The sequence below is a fragment of the Lagopus leucura genome, unplaced genomic scaffold (genome assembly GCF_019238085.1).
Source record: "Lagopus leucura isolate 7727_CA_CO unplaced genomic scaffold, USGS_WTPT01 Super-Scaffold_100009, whole genome shotgun sequence".
Lineage (NCBI taxonomy): Eukaryota > Metazoa > Chordata > Aves > Galliformes > Phasianidae > Lagopus > Lagopus leucura.
This window is the reverse complement of record NW_024962266.1, coordinates 607783-625051: the sequence shown is the minus strand read 5'-3', so window position 1 is coordinate 625051 and position 17269 is coordinate 607783. Positions and strand designations below refer to the sequence as shown.

At 42.6% G+C, this 17269-nt stretch overlaps 1 protein-coding gene across 2 annotated transcripts; it reads left to right on the top strand.

Annotated features, from left to right (window-relative positions):
* Positions 1 to 5243: 5243 nt before the first annotated feature.
* On the top strand, positions 5244 to 13089 carry PTGS2 (prostaglandin-endoperoxide synthase 2). Of its 2 annotated transcripts, XM_042873652.1 has the most exons (11): positions 5244 to 5393; positions 5778 to 5894; positions 6000 to 6143; positions 6630 to 6773; positions 7182 to 7363; positions 8163 to 8246; positions 8422 to 8668; positions 9631 to 9917; positions 10060 to 10207; positions 10358 to 10689; positions 12155 to 13089. In XM_042873652.1, the coding sequence occupies exons 1-11, from the start codon at positions 5342 to 5344 to the stop codon at positions 12203 to 12205; spliced, it is 1788 nt and encodes a 595-aa protein (XP_042729586.1). In that variant the 5' UTR covers positions 5244 to 5341; the 3' UTR covers positions 12206 to 13089. The 2 variants fall into 2 exon arrangements, with proteins under 2 accessions (XP_042729586.1, XP_042729585.1); XM_042873651.1 differs by lacking the exon at positions 12155 to 13089 and having other exon boundaries at positions 10358 to 11744.
* The last annotated feature ends 4180 nt before the right edge of the window (positions 13090 to 17269 follow it).

The window sequence follows — 17269 nt, the reverse complement described above, 5'->3', positions numbered from 1 at the left end:
ACTCATTGATCGGGCTGTATTTCTATTTTCTCAGAAACCCATAAAGGCAAAAAATGGATAGGAAAAAAATGCACTTTGTTTCATTCCATTCTCTAAAGCGCCTATAAATATTTGATTCATGTTTCCATGAATGTGCCACAAATACCACACTTAATTTGTAACAGTTGTGACAGATGTTAGACTTGGAGCTCATGATGAACACAAAACTGTTACATGCTCAGACATGGATCTTTGTAATTATCAGCAGAAACACGCCTTTACCTGGCACTGTGCACTGTATACTTATTCATTTATAAAAACACAATCAGTTAATTAAAGGAGCTGACCAGCACACTGCACCAGCACCTCGCTGGGAAACACATGCAGTCCTTGGAGATTGAAGCTCCCTCTCCAGAACATTCCCAACAGAAAAGAGCCTTTCTGCTACCCATCATATTTTGGAGCAACAAGAAGACCCACTACACAGGTGAACATGGCAGAGGTCTAAATCACAGTTTCTCACACTCTATTTTACTTCTACTCAACAGCATACTGCTCAATGAAAAGAATCAGGTTTTGGAGTATTTTTTTTTACCTCCAAAAGCAATTTTCTCAGGGATTCTTTTAGATGTACAAGATCCTTCCACTCACTACAATTAAAAGTTTAATAGGTCTGTAACTTAGAGGCTTTTGTCATTTTCACCCTGTATGATGCAAAATAAGAATAAACTCACACCTCCTTATAAAGCTTAACTTCTTCACCATATGGAAGGAGAGGGCAGATAGAAAACAAGAAGAAAAGGAAAAAGGCATTCAGAAGCTGTTCTTAATACTTGATTCTTAAACCAAGTAAGAAAGGTGATTTGTGATCATTAAGTGGCAATATCTTATGTTCTCCACTTCTCTTTTTAGTTAAGTTACTTAAAATTAATATGTACATATATTTTTTTGTCTGCCTTTTGTTTAAGAATCTAATGACAACTTCATCTTATGGAGTTCAGTTACAAAACAGAACACTGTGTGGCTTGCTTCGTAAGTGACTGACTTATTAGAGCTCACCTTGAAAATAAACTGCCATCTAAATGGCAAAAAAAAAAACACAACATATGAATACCATCATTTATCATGACATGCAGAAGAAAAAACCATCCAGCAGAAGGGGGCAGTAACATTCAGTGAACCCTTCTGCATTTCCTGCCTATCTGTACTGGGGAGGGAGACGCTGGACAGCAGCCTCAGTGAAAGGGACCTGGGGGGATCTTGCTCGACAGCAAATTGAACATGAATCAACATTGTGTCCAGGCAGCCAGGAAGGCCAACTGTATCCTGGAGTGCATCAAGCACTCCAGCGTTGCGAACTGGCCAAGGGAAGTGACTGTCCCACCCTGTACTACACTGGTGCAGCTTTGCATACTACATGCAGCTGTGGGCACAGTACAAAAAGGAACAGAACTGTTTGAGTGTGTTCAAAGGAGGGCTACAAAGATGATAAAGGGTCTGGAGGGGAAGAGATGTGAGGCATGGCTGAGGTCCCATGGTTTGTTCAACCCAGAGAGGCTGAGAGGAGGCCCCATGTTGGCCTATGGCTTTCCCATGATGGGGAGAAGAAGAGTTGCTCTGAGCCCTGCTCTCTGTGACGGCGGCAGGGCCTGGAGAAACAGCACTGAGCAGTCGGGGAGGGGCTGGTGGGAGTTAGGGAAAGATTCTATACCAGTGGTTGGGCACTTAGCAGGCTGCCCAGGGCAGTGAGCACAGCCCAAAGCTGTGGAGCTCAGGGGGCATTAAAACAACATTCTCACACATAGGGTTCAGATTTTGGGTAGTCCTGTGTGGAGCCAGAGTTGGATTCAGTTATGTCTATGGGTCCCTTCCAATCTAGGATATTCTGTGATTCAGACACTTACTGCTTCTTTAAGCAGAGCTGTCATAAACAGGCCAGGTGGGGTTCTGCCTACTAATATGGGGGAAAATCTATGTTACTTTATATCCACTATGTATATAGAGCTATAACTTAATTTCCATGTGTTGTTAACAAACATATCAGAGTGGCAGAGGCAAATTTAACTTCAGGGATACAAACATTCCCAATGATAAATGAAGCTTTTCCTAATTTTTCCCTCCAAGCCATGCCTACAGATAAAATGAACAAATGAAGACAGTCAGGAAAAGAAAAACTGCATTTGTTAAAATAAATAAATAAATAAATAAATGTGGCTTTGAAAGCTATGCTTAAAAACTGTACACACCTTGCAAGGAAGATGAATGATGGACAAACATTCCCACTTTGCAAAACCTTCATCTCACCACCACAAACATGCCACGAACATCTCAGAAACATCATCATTCTTATCAGAACAACACAATTTGCCTAGGTTTTCAGGGTTTCGGGCAAAGACAAGCCTATCTGTGGGACTGCTTTTTCTCAGACCTGGGTGCACGTGGTGGGTAATGCAGAAGGATAAGGATGTCCATTGTGTCCCTCAGGGGCATTACTGAGGCATGCCAGATTGCTGAATTTTCTCCTAGTGCTTTCCTGAAACTCAGCCATCAGGAGGTAGCAAACTGGCCTCAGTAAAGAACTGTGAATTCAGCAGATGCTCTAGACAGAACTACCTGGAACAGAAACAGGACATAAGGGAAACATGGGAATCACCAGCTTCAGAAATTTCAGTCAAAGTGAAACTGCTCAGGTAGAGAAAGCTATTCCATTCCACACACTGCTTCATCTAGAGCAAAGGATATCTGAAATGATCACTGGAGAAGTAAAAATAATGGTGATTTTTTTCATGGACACTTTATATGTTAAATAAATAATGAATTTGTTAGTTGATGCAAAGACTCTACACCTGGTGCTGAATGCTGCCACAGCAAAAATAATTTATTTATAAGAAAAAATCTCATTCAAGAATATGATCAGATCTTGATTACAAGCAATTTCAAAACAACACGTGATGCTGAAGGGCACCCTTTGGAAAAACAACCATACCCCATCTCCCTGATTTTCTATCACCCTGCTTCAACCTGCCAGAGCAGGCGCTGGATGCCTCCAGCTCCAGCACAGCCATTCTCTGCACAAATGCCCCTTCCCAGCATAAAGCAGACTAAAGAGAGCTCACATTTCACCACACACCCTGCCTGGAGCCAGTACAGCGTGGTGCCAGCAGCAGCATCCCCTCACTCTCAGCAGAAAAGTTCTGCTCTGTTGCTCAAGGTGTATAGCATTTGTTTTTGTAATGAAAAACCTTTACTAATACATTTCCCATATCTACATGGTACCCAAGCAAGGTTTAATCATTTCAAAGATAATTCTCTACTACGCAACTCATTCAGTTTTCCCTTTATCACTGTTGCTTTTACATCTCAGAAATACTGTCTGCATTTACCAATTCCCACACAATTAAAAAGTAACACCTCGCTTGTCTGATGTTTTCAGTGAGGTCTTAGTGCCCAACAACATCCATCACCACTTTGAGAGACAAAATAGGAAAGGTGTGAAATGAAAATGCAAAACCTGTAAGGCTAGACCTCGATCCATGGTGTAGGGGATGTTCCTCTCCATATCCTGTCCCGTGGAACACTACACTCTACAGCTTCCTGAAGGGAGGTTGTGATGAGGAGGGGTTTGGCCTCTTCTCTCAGGCAACAGGACCCGAGGAAATGGCCACAAGTCGTACCAGAGAAGGTTTAGGTTGGACATGAGGAAAAACTTTTTCTCTCAGAGAATGGTCAGGCACTGGAATGGCTGCCCAGGGAGGTGGTTGAGTTGCTGTCCCTGGCAGTGTTCAAGAGGCGTCTGGATGAGGAGCTGTGAGATGTGGTTTAGTGTCTGTGGTAGCTGTGGTGATGGGAGGATGGTTGGACTCGATGACCTCGTAGTCCTTTCCAACCTTGTGATTCTATGATTCTAACACCACTTGTGTTTCACGACCAGACGTTGAGCTCATAACGCAGGAGCCAGGCTCCCTGTTTCACACAAGGGAGGGCTGAACAACCTGCAGAAAGGCACAGCGAGCAGCAGTGCGTGCAGGGACAGGCTCCTGACGCCATGTTGTGCTCCATATGTGCAGCTGAGGCTAGCAGTGCTTTGTAGGGACACTGACACCTACACATATCTCTGTGTGTGTGAGCATAAAATCAGAAGATGCTTCTTGTGCTATTGCAGAAGAATCACGCAATGACAGACCTTTGTGCACCGCTCTCTGAAAGGTCTTGATGACCAATTACCAATGCGCACAAATTATTCACTCAGCCAAAGCAGGTTTCTTCAGAGCCAAAAATAAAGATTTTGTTTAAATCGGACTAAATCCCTTTTCAAGGCAACGATTTGCAATGTAAACACCATCACCTCAAATCTCGAGGCGTCGTTGCAGACCCGACCGTGGCTCGGAGCGGGCAGGCGGCAGGGAAGGCACCGCGCGGCCCTTACACCGCGGCCCAGCACCGCGCGGCCCTTACACAACTCGGCAACGTCCTGTTGTTTCGTAACCTTCCGTGCGCAACAAAGAGTAAAAATAGAGGTAACGTGTGCCGGTTAGAAATCTGTGACAAAAAGCATCCCGTCTGCGTGCTGCTGGGAGGAAATGAGCTAAGATTTTGTTTACAACGTGACTGTGCTCAGAGCAACGGGGGCACTTTAAGGCAAAGGCAAGAAAAAAAGCAGCGCTACTCGTATGGAGGTAAGACTCCTAATAACGGGATTGGCAAATGTGCAAAAGTTAAACCAAGTATGCCCCAAACACCCGTCTCACCCCGCAGCATCCGTCTGCGGCACCACGATGTGCGACGGGCTCTGCTCCGCGCGTGAGGAAACGCGCTTCACTAAATGAAACTGCCGAGATGACCTCACTAAAAGCGAATGAGCCACGATCCAACCAAGGCTGGGTCAGCGGGGGGTCAGCAGCGTCCGGCGGAAGGAGCCCGGCGCACACGATGCCGCGGGCTGCCCGCTCCGCGCGCCCACTGCGCTCAGTGGCGCTCAGTGGCACCCCGCGGCTGCCCCGCTACGCTGCACGGTGCCTCGCGGTGCTGCGCTCCCCCGCCCCAAGCCCGGCGCTCTCCCTCAGCGCCCCCTCACGTACCACGCAGCGCCCGGACCGCGCCAGACCGGACCGAGAGGAACGAGGCACGGCCCGCGCTCGGGGGCGGCCCACAGCAGGTGGGAGCGGGGGGTGGAGCGGGGCGGAGCAAGGCACGCGAAATCCCCCACCCCTTTCGTTAGTTTCCGGGCCGGGGGGGGGGGAGGTGACTCACGGCGGGATGTATAAATGAGGGTGAGTACCTGGCTGCAGTACGATCTGTGCGATTTCGAGCGTCCTTGGGATTTCAATAGCTGCGAGGAAAGCGTAAAGAAGCCCGCCGGGATATGCTCCTGCCTTGTGCGCTGCTGGCTGCTCTCCTTGCTGCCGGCCACGCAGGTGAGTGTGGGGTGCGGTGGGCGTCTGGCCCAACGGGTTCCGGTGCTGCGCGGTGCCGCACGGCCACGGTGCGGGGAGCTCTCGGATGGGCGGCGGTGGGCTGGGCCGCGGCGATGCTCGCGGCCGGAGCGTAGGACTTCTGTTTTACGTGCTTCGTGACTCTGAAGTTAGCGTGGCAGGAGGGCTGTCGGACCCCCCGCTGAGCCAGCGTTCGGAACTGGTTCGTCGCAGCCCGCAAGCAGTGCGCTTCCATACTTGTGTCACTGATGTTGCCGGGAGATGCCCGAAATCTCGTGCGAGTGGAACTCGTTCTGCTGCCCGCCCTGCGGTGCTGATCCAGTAGAGAAGGCGCTCTTTTAACTGCGGCGTTTGATTTCATTCCAGCCAACCCTTGCTGCTCCCTCCCGTGTCAGAACAGAGGTGTGTGTATGACAACAGGATTTGATCGGTATGAATGCGACTGCACGAGGACAGGCTATTATGGGGAAAACTGTACGACACGTAAGTACCTCTGATCTCTGTGCGGAAATGGAGTCTGAGAACTCAATTACAGAATTGCAGGTTTTTCTGAATAGCAACTTACAGTCTTTCCATCTTTGCTCACAGCGGAATTCTTCACATGGCTGAGACTAACATTAAAACCTACACCAAATACTGTCCACTACATTCTCACCCACTTCAAAGGAGTCTGGAACATCATCAACAATGTTTCCTTCTTACGAGATACTATTATGAGATACGTGTTGACGTGTAAGTATACATTCACTCTTCCAGTACTCCTGACAGGAGCTATATGTTGGGCTCCAAATACTTTATTTGATTAGTTTATTGATAAAATAGCAAGAGGAAAATGTGTTATGGTAAAAGCACTTTAAAGAAAACTTAAGATCTATAAGCATATTCACGCTTGGTGTGAAATAGGCTTTCAGATGTTTTTTTTTTTTTTTTTTTTTTTTTTTCCTCAAATTAAATCTCAAATTTTGCTAACACAACCTGAACCATTTGTTATAAATTTAGTAGCTGGATCCAACTGGTAAACTGGGATCGGTTCCTATTATCTATTAGCCACAAGTTACTGGAGTCAAATGCAATTATATGTGTGGAATTTATGAATGCAACCGCTGCCAAAAATACATGGAAACAACGTAGCACTGTGACTTCTTTTATTTGGCATATATCAAAGTGGAGCCTAAGAAGTACTTTTTTTTTTTTTTTTTTTTTTTTTTCCTCTTCCAGCAAGATCACACTTGATTGACAGCCCACCAACATACAACGGTGACTATAATTACAAATCCTGGGAAGCTTATTCCAATCTTTCCTATTACACAAGAAGCCTTCCACCAGTAGGACATGACTGTCCAACACCGATGGGTGTTAAAGGTAAGGAATAAGGATGCACAGTGTTCATTTCTAGGAATGTCATTTATCTTGTTGTCCTAGAAAACACCAACAGATCTGCTTGTCTGCAACCACCCTAATGCGCTGTTGACTTTGAGAGTGGCAATGAATGAGTTATATTGTGTAATGACCTAAAAAATAACCATTCTGGCACTCATTATTGAACTGTGTTCTAAAACCAGGAATTAGAAAGCTTTAATAAATTCAAAAAAATAAGCATGGAAAACCTATGACTACAACCAACAAAAAGGAGATAGTTCCCCTTGTTAGTAAGCTGCTGTCCTTTGTAAAAGAGTTGAAAATGGGAAACCTGTTTGGTTGTTAGGAGTAAAAATAAGTATGAAGCATAATTGTTGTGAATATCTTGCTATAAGGAAACTTTTCTTCTAGGTAAGAAGGAGCTCCCAGATTCAAAGCTGATTGTGGAGAAATTCTTGCTGCGGAGAAAATTTATTCCTGACCCACAAGGCACAAATGTGATGTTCACATTCTTTGCCCAGCACTTCACTCATCAGTTCTTTAAGACAGACCATAAGAAAGGACCTGGCTTCACTAAAGCTTATGGCCATGGGGTAAGATCATATCTTTGGAACTTGAATGCGGCACTAAGCTCTTAGGAGCTACCAAGCAGTTAGAATACGCAAACACTAGTGACTGTACTGTGCAACACAGCAACAAACTGTTGGCTTTACCCCATACGTGGCTTATCTTTAGGCAAAATTCCAGCTACTCAGTAGCATCTCTTAGGTCAGAACTGTTTGTGCCAAGCACATAATTCTGCTTAAGATCTCTGTACAGTGAGGACTGTGAATTCTTCAAAGAATCTGCTTTTACCTAAAGTGTGCTAGATGTAATGAGTGTTTTTAGAACTACTCCGGACTCTTCCCATCAGTTGCAGAGATGCTTTATACAGTATTTTATTTTGTGCTGCTAATTAGACAGATTTAAAAGAACTTGAAAAGCAAATTTGGATTTTAAGATATTTATCTATGAGAAAAATGGTTTTGGGATGAAGAAATTCTCAATATAAATATAGTTTGCATGTCTAAAGCAGAAATCTGTAACATCTTTGTGTATATATAAAGAGCTGTCTGCTTAATAAAATGCCATTGACACTCTAAACAGAGTCCTCTTAAATTGCCAGTGTGATTTAAAAACTTAATGCAGAGATTGCTGCAGTTGCCAGGAAATAATTTGGCTTCATCTTAAATATCAGTGTGTGATACTTATAAGGTAACAATACTGTAATCAAAAGGTAAACATCTGTGGATGCCAGATCATCTATTAGAAATAGGACCTGTCCTAAAATAGCAAAAAAAATGTGGCTTGTTTTAACGTTCTTTTCATGTTCTTAATGCTCTTATTTTACAGGTTGACTTGAATCACATTTATGGAGAGACTCTGGAGAGGCAACTTAAATTGAGACTTCACAAGGATGGAAAACTAAAGTACCAGGTACATCTTATCTCAACTGCCACCTCTTTATTGGCTGACATGTTTCTTAAAATTACTGCTCTGTTCACAGCAGAGCTCGCCTAAAGTTGGCATTAATGGAGTTGATGTGGTGTAACGTATAAGCATCTTAGCTAATAATGCTCTTGTTCTTTTTCCTGTGCCCCCTCCCTGGCAGATGATTGATGGAGAAATGTATCCACCAACAGTAAAGGACACTCAAGCAGAGATGATCTACCCTCCTCACGTTCCTGAGCACCTGCAGTTTTCTGTTGGGCAGGAGGTGTTTGGCTTGGTCCCAGGCCTAATGATGTATGCAACGATATGGCTAAGAGAACACAACAGAGTCTGTGATGTCTTGAAACAGGAGCATCCAGAGTGGGATGATGAGCAGCTATTTCAGACTACAAGACTCATATTGATAGGTGTGTTATTTTTGCATGTAAAACTCTTAATATTCTCTTGAGGTTGACACTTCTGCCCATTTCCTATGGCAGCTGCAGTAAATTTAATAAGAAAAATGTGAGGAAATAAATCAACCTTCATGACCACTACTGAAACTGTACAATACTGAAGCTGTAAAATACAGCTTCCTCCTGCCCATGTTAAATACCAAAATGAAGAAAATGGAGTCAAGTGATAGACACTTCTTTTTATCTAAGGGAAGCAGAACTGAAAAGGCAGAAGCTAAGGTTAGTTTTCTCAGAGAAAAAGCCTGTGAGGTTAGGTGATCTCAGTTGCTCTCCAACTATGACAATTTCTTCTGGGACTGGGTGAAACCAGGTATGCTTTGAGATGGGCTATAGTTAAGTCAGAAAAGCAGCCTAGAATAAAACTGTACGTGTTTCTTATGTCTTACTTTCTGTTAAATGGTATTACATCTTGTTAATGTTGATACACACAGTTGAAAAAGTCTGTGCCCAAATAGCGAATGAAACAGTAAACCAAAAGAAAGCAATTACATTAAGCAGTTCAGAAGCTGAGAGACTGCCTTGAGATGCTGACTTCTTTTTCCTCCTACCTCTATCCCAGATAGTATTGTATAATCAAATGCAATGCAGACAGTAATTAATGATTTTCTACAGGTTTTGTAGAAAACCAAAGGAAGTATAGTTTGGGAGAGGATAAGCAAAGTGGTGCAAGCTGTGGAGGTGGTAGAGGGAGAAAACTTATCTCCCAAAATATAAATATCCATTCCATAATATACTACAGAATGCTAATGAGTGTATTATTCTTGATTTCTATAGTTTTGAAGGTTTTCTGTGTGTTTGTTCCCTAGAGAAGCTTAGAAATATGCCCTCAGAGCAGGGCAACTGCCTGGTAATTCTTAGGGGAAGCTATATTGACTTTTTTTTTTTTTTTTTTTATCCTTTTTATTCTCCAACAGGAGAAACAATCAAGATAGTTATTGAAGATTACGTGCAGCACTTGAGTGGCTACCACTTCAAACTGAAGTTTGATCCTGAGCTTCTGTTCAACCAGCGTTTTCAATACCAGAACCGAATTGCAGCTGAATTCAATACTCTGTACCACTGGCACCCACTGCTGCCTGACACTTTTCAGATACGTGACCAGGAGTACACTTTCCAGCAGTTCCTCTACAACAACTCCATAATGCTGGAACATGGCCTTTCCCATATGGTGAAATCTTTCTCCAAGCAAAGTGCTGGCAGGGTAGGTATTTTCCTCAAGTTACTAGTATGGAAACATCAACTTGGGGGTTGAGCAGCAGTTCAATAAATCTATCCAGAACTAATAATATAAAGATTCAACTTTTATGTGGAGTTCTTACTACTTTTTTGTTTCTGTCAAATAGGTTGCTGGTGGGAAAAATATTCCAGCTGCAGTACAAAAAGTAGCAAAGGCTTCAATTGACCAAAGCAGAGAAATGAGATACCAGTCCTTGAATGAGTACAGGAAACGCTTCATGTTGAAACCATTCAAATCATTTGAAGAACTTACAGGTAACAGTTTTTAATCTTTCCTTATAAACAAGTTCAATTTTTCCTTAAAGTGGGTAATAGAAACCTGTGATGCTATTTCTGAACTTCAGCAGGATATTGTTGTTGAAACAGGACTTTCCACTTACTGTTCTTATTCATTAATAATTACAGGAGAAAAAGAAATGGCTGCTGAACTAGAAGAGCTTTACGGAGACATAGATGCTATGGAACTGTATCCAGGCCTTCTTGTAGAAAAGCCAAGACCAGGTGCCATCTTTGGTGAAACAATGGTAGAAATTGGCGCACCGTTCTCTCTGAAAGGACTGATGGGAAATACAATATGCTCCCCTGAGTACTGGAAGCCAAGCACCTTTGGTGGAAAAGTGGGGTTTGAAATAATCAATACTGCCTCCTTACAGAAGCTCATCTGCAACAATGTGAAAGGCTGTCCTTTCACTGCTTTCCATGTCTTAAATCCTGAACCCACAGAGGCAACTATTAATGTTAGTACCTCAAACACAGCAATGGAAGATATCAACCCCACACTACTACTGAAAGAGCGATCTGCTGAGTTGTAAATTAGCCATCTAATTTATTTATTTATCTAAGTTATTCTATTTATAGCTCTAGTATTTAGAAAACAAAAAGCAACCTTTTGCATCTTCACTTTGAGGGTTGCCCTAGATTCCTTACTCAGGTAAGGCTTCATTTTAGAAAAAGGGATTTTCTGTGTTTCAGCTCTGTAGTAGCAAATCCCTTGTTAAAAGCCTTCTGTAGCAGAACTACGTATTCCAAAATGGACCAAGTTCCAGTTTTTGGTTTTTTTACTTGTTTTAATACTTGACTAAGGGTGTTAGGATTGTCTTCTCACTTTGATAGGCCATGTAACACTACAAAAAGCAAGTTATTGCCTCAGCAATTTTTTGAACTTGAAAACAGACTTTCAGACTAAAAATGAGAGCATGATTTATTGAAACTGCTAAAAAAAGATTCTGAATTCCGTATGAGCACTCCAGGATTAACAAATATGTTTGAGACTTGCTTATTTAAAGTCAAAATGCATTGCGTTTGTCAATGATACTACCTCTCCCTCATGCAAATAAGGCACTTTGTACAGTAATTTACATGATTGATTTTTTTTTTTTTTGTAAGTCTGTCCTTTTGTGTGGCATTATACTTTTTCATCATTTTTAATTTAATTATTAATTTAATTATTTAAGAATAATAGAACTTGTCTGAAATCCTACTTGTTTTTGAAGCATGTGTCGCAGAAGTATTATGTGAGATGATGTTAACAGAGGTACTGAGCTTAGACACGACTGTCAGGCAGGAAAACAAGGCTGCTTGTATATCAGTAGACATTTTACTTTGTGAGTTTGGGGAGATCTTAAACTTAATCCAAAGTTTATTAGTGTGGGGTTGTTTTTGTTTTTGTAGCTGTAATTGGTCAATATAAATTCTCTGGATGGTATAAATCTGTTATTTTAGATAAAACTATACAATCCTTTTGTCCTTAAGGACATGAGTATAATATAGGTTTGCGTAGCCAAATGGAAATTATTGGGGAATAATTTAGAAAATGGGGGGCGCGGGGGGGGGAAAAAAAAAAATTGGGATATTATATAAACATAAGTAGCACTGAGTGACCTAAACTTCAAGGCACCAAGGCTTTGTTAATCTAGGTCTACATAAATAGAGCTCTAACTCATGACTATAAATTGTTTATTTGGTTGGAGGGGGGATGTTAATGTTTTATTTATTGAAGTATAAACAGAGGCATTTTAAAGGAGTGGCTTGAGCTCTAAGAAGAAAAAAATAATAGCTAGCTAAGCACAAAATGTCCCAGACACATTTGTCCTGGTCCAGCATTGAAGTATCTAGTCTCATTGGGGCACATAAGAACTTACGTGGGATCTTGTACCAGCACTTCAACCTTTGCATATAAGGGTATCTTTTTTTAATTTCTAGAGAAGAAATGTAGAAGATGATCTTCCCATAAAATCAGCTGGGGAACTGTAGATAAAAAGAATGTTACTTCAGACTGGAGTAGAGCAGCAACCTGGTATTCTATGCCCCCAGCCAAAATTCCTTGGCTACTTGTGGAAAAGGACTTGTTTTATATTTCCATCTGAATCTCTTGAATGCTTGTAGAGGCTTGTGTTGTAATGACTGTGGTACTAGTATAGTTTGACTGTGACTTCTGTATTTCTATTGATTTGTTTAAAGATGCTGATCATGTTCTACAGTGCAAATTTGTAACTGGTAGCACAAATAGCTGACTCCAGATCTCCTACAGCAATTGATACTAGTGACTGATTTGAGGTGGTCTGTGGTATAAATGCTTTGGGAGATGGAAGGGTGTTTTTGCTCTTTGTATTTGAGGCACAGAAGGAAGAAAATTCAATAACCTTGTAACAAAAAAAAGGGGCCAGTACTGTGTTCAATTAGTGAAAGCTACTTAATTATTGGTTAAGCATGTAGCTATCATTCAGACCACCTTTGGAATGTGTTAGAGCATCTACTACCATTCTCAAGGAAAACAGTATGTCTTAAAATCAAAGGAAGACAAGTCTGGGCAGATCTAGTTATTTTGAGGTAGGTAAAAAAGAATTCATTTAAAAAAAAAAAAAAAAAAAGTTCATTTCAGCCTTGTTCTTACAAGCTGCTTTGGAAAGGAATCCAGTTCACTCTACGCTTTGTACTCTGAAGCCATGTTTATCTGTGACCCAACCTGCTGGGTTTGGCTGGGTTCAAGTTGATCGTGATAAATGTGTATGTTTGAGATTATTTATTTAAAATTCTGTGAATTGTTTTTCACACTATTTTTATAGGACAAGAATGGTTTTTTTAAAATGCAATTGTTTATATAAATAAATTGAAAACATTATATTGATGGGCTCCTTTGTTTCATGCCAAGTGTTGTTGAAGAAAGTTGTACATCATCCAGCTGCCATTACCTTTTCTGCAACCCGTAAAAAGAGACTTCACTACAAAACCTATAGAGCACTCACTGTGCTGCATGCCAGCAATGCTGTCTTTGTACTGAAGTGTTTTGGAGGGAGGGGTCACTGCTGGAATGACTTGCCAGTGTGATGGTTTAACTCATAACCCCTTTGCTGTGACTATTCAGGCTCTCTGAAGCACAAGCTGTTCATAGGTGTCTCCCTTCAGGCTTAATAGACTTTGAAAGGAAACGGTGTTTTGGATATAAGTAATAACTAGAAATAGCCTTTTGTGTTGTTTTCCTGTATGGTAGTTTGCCACTGCTGTCAGTGAGCAACCTCCTTCTGAAGCAAGAGGCTAAGTCAGTTATGACGTTCTCTATGGGCACCACCAGTCAGTCTTCCATTTGCATGAGGGTCCAACTTTGCTTGAGGGGGGGAAAAATAGCAAAGGTTCCTTTGATTAGCTTTTGCAAAGAATTCTGCAAGTCAGAATGGTGGGTGATGGGGCTAGGACAAGAGAAGCAGTACAGTTAATAAACTAATAAGACAGGATTGGTTGCAGTGGTTTCCTCTACTTCAGAGAACACCTTGAGTAACCTAGTTTCTCCCCTTAATTTTCATCCCACTAAGGAAAGCTATGGAAGGTATCCCTGAGGAGATCCGGCACCTCGTACTGACTACTATTTCCATGCAGCTGCTGAGCAAATGCTACTTTCAGCACCTATAGCATCCTGCTGTGATTATCCCCATTAGTCACCCATCTCCGTACTGGCAGTGTTCCCTCATAGTCCCATCTTAGCGACTGAATCTCCTTTACCTACTCACCTTCCTGCCAGCCATTCAAAATCTCTTTGGTCCGAGGCTCAACCCAGTGACTCACAAGTCCATGCACCCATGTGACTGTCCTCCTGCCTCTGCTCTGTAGCTTTCCATTTCTGCTAACATGTGGAAAAGAGAATCTTCGGCAGTTCTTAATAAATTAAGACACAGTCCTGATCACTTTAGCCCTGAAAAGACATCTGGAGAGCCCTTTCAAAGGCATCTCTTCACTCCCTCTCCTGGCCTTAGACAGTGGGTGTGAATGGAATTGCATGCAGATCTTGTGTTAGCAAGGTGGGTTAGTTTTTCTTTATAGCCAATTAATGCTATGATTTAATTCATTTCTAGCACATTTCTTAAGGCCCTCTGATGTGAGGGGGGAAAAACATTTCCCTGCCTGCCTGTGGGAGATGTGGCTGCTGCCAGTTCCCTCGGGGAACCTGTAGGCCCTCTCACACATCTGCCCCAGTTCCATAAACACTAAAGTGCTTTGGTGCAACTGGCGAGAGTGAGCAGGGCCTGCGGCCATGTCTCACAGGCAGGCTCCTGCTGGTGGCTGCTCTGACTCAGCAAGGGAGGGTTCTGAGCCTGTCTTGTGGCTTTGCTTGAGCACTCCAAGAAACAGAGCATGCAGTGCAAGGGAAGCATGGGAGAATACACTGGCATGCTGTGCTCTCACCTTGATTAAAAAAATGCAGAAATGCCACACATCTGCAGCCCAGCAGTTGCATTTAGACAGCCTCAAGCATTTCTGGGGGTTTCGCCCAATTGTTACGGTAGGGGAAAAAAAGATTATTATATGTCTCCCAAGTAAACACAGCAACTCCTGGGGCCTAGAGGGGGGGGGGAAAGTGCCCAGTATCCTTGCGAACGCTGGCCCCAAAAGTGCAATAAGTATGCCATGAAAGGAATGGTGTGGCACAACCAAGTCCAGCACTTCAGAGGGCAGTGGTGGGCAGATTCTGCTGTGGCCCTGGGGCAGCAGGGTGCTTCGTGAGGGGGACAGCACAGAGGTCATCTGTACAAATGGTGTTTCAGGTGAGTGCTGCCCTAATTAGGGATGGGCCAGTCCGGAATGGATTTTGGAGCATGATGGATGAGATAGCTCAATCATGGAGGAGCTCCTCCTTCCCTCTGAGCAGGGGCATGTCCCGATGATACAAGAGGCAAGAATGTTCCCCAGGGGAAACCTGCCCTGTGAAAAATGCTTTCTCTTGGGACTGAGCTGAGGTAACTGTTTCGCCCAAAAAGATGCCAAAAAGAGGAGGAGAAGGAGGGGGTCAGCATTTGAGCCGCACCTTGGAGGCAGGTCCCTCAAGGAGCACAAGAACGGAATGCTTCTGTAAGCAGGTCACCATACACGATCACCCTCATCGAGGGCTTTGGCTGTACATCATTTTCTCACTTGCCCACTGCGTAAGAGCACTTTATGGGCAGTGAGTTGGAGCCTCGTGGGCATCTGACCATGTTCATTAATTCTGATGCACTCGCTAGAGGCGTGCTTACTTTTATGCTGGAGCACCAATTCTCCCAAGACAACTGCCTTACACCCTGACACACATTACCTGCTTTACAAGAGACATTTGTAGCAGAAACAGTTCCAGCTTTGCTAGAAAGTACTCCTTCAGATTTCAACACGATCCACAGAAAAATCAGCCAGGGTAGTTTGACCAACCTGTAGGAAGAGTGTGAACAAGAGAGAAGACACAGACAAGGAGCCGCCTCTGACAGGCAGATGGAGATTTTTTCCTGTGCCTTGCACTGCTGCAGATACTGACACTGGGGAACAGTGCTGGAAAAGGCTTTGGCAAAGACATGCTGCTTCCTTCTGGGAAGCAGAAAGGAGAAGTCTTTGAAGATGTAAGGATATATGCTGGGCAGAAAGGCTGTAAAAAAGTAAATATGGAAAAGGAGATGAATAGAAAAATCCTAACTTTTTTTGCTAAAAGACATGCAAAAACCCGAAACCACACAATGCAGAAACACAGAAGCATCACAAGAAACATTACAATGAGAAATCCTCTCCTTGGCAAGAGCTGAGTACTCATCTTACTTCAATTAGAAGCTTCAGTTTTAAAATAATATTGTACTTTGATATAATATGATTGGTGCAGCTATTTTAATTAATACTGACTACAAGAGACTTTCATAACCAAAAAATTCACTACTTTCCTCATGTGCTGTTCAAGATTGAAACATACATGTACACAGATGACAATAAAGAGAAACAGGAAGGGGTGAGACAAGGAATTCAAAACTTTTCCTTTAGGGGATTTTTTTTTTTCTGTCTGAAAAACCAAAGACTGCACTGAAAATCTCAGCATTCCCTTACAGCCACAGTAAGGCTATTTACCTCCACATAGAAATTAAATTAAACAGTTGGAGGTGGCCTGGCCAAGGCAAGAGCTGAGTACAACCAGTACAAGATAACGTTACAGTTTGTGAGATCTCACTGGTTTTCCACTAGGAAAGAGCTTGCCCAGTGCTAATCATAGAATCATAAATTGGCTCAGGTTGGAAGGAACCCCAATGATCATCAAATTCCAGCCCCTCTGCTACAGGCAGGGCCACCAACCTCCATAACTAATATTAGATCAGGCTGCCCAGGGCCCCATCCAACCTGGCCTTGAACACCTCCAAGGATGGAGCACCCACAACCTCTCTGGGCAGCTGTTCCAGCACTTCACCACTTCTGTGTGAAGAATGTCCCCCTGACATCCAATCTAAACCTTCCCTCTTGAGCTTAAAATCATTTCCCCTTAAGATAGTGTCTTATCACTATTTATCTGAATAAAAAGTTGATTCCCCTCCACCTGATTCCTCAGTGCTGGGCAAGCCATGCCATATGAAGAAAGTATTTGCCATTAAGCAAAAAGCAAAGCACAAAATTCCTAATTTTGGAGAGGAAAGCAAATCATGTTCAAAACAGCTACTTTCAAACTATTCTGTACCATTTGATTATCTGGTCCATAGCAGGGTACATACACAGAAACTCACTCTGACTTTCACACCTAGTCTTTTAGACTACTAAAATCTGTGGCCATTGTCTGTATCCTATTGAAGTATATCAGGCAAATGTTGGAATTTTATTTTTTTTTAATTTAAGGACAACTTCACTGATTTAATCAGAATTGTACAAGAGTGTAGATTTTTCTGCTGTCTACCAAACTGGGGATGACTAAAAGTGTTCACTTCCAAAAATATAGGAAATAGATCTCTCAAAAGTATCTTCTTTCCCTTGCTTCTTAGTTAGAAATACAACAACAACAACAAAAAAAAGCCTCTCAAAATGTGTATGAAAAGGAAAAGAGTCTTTCCA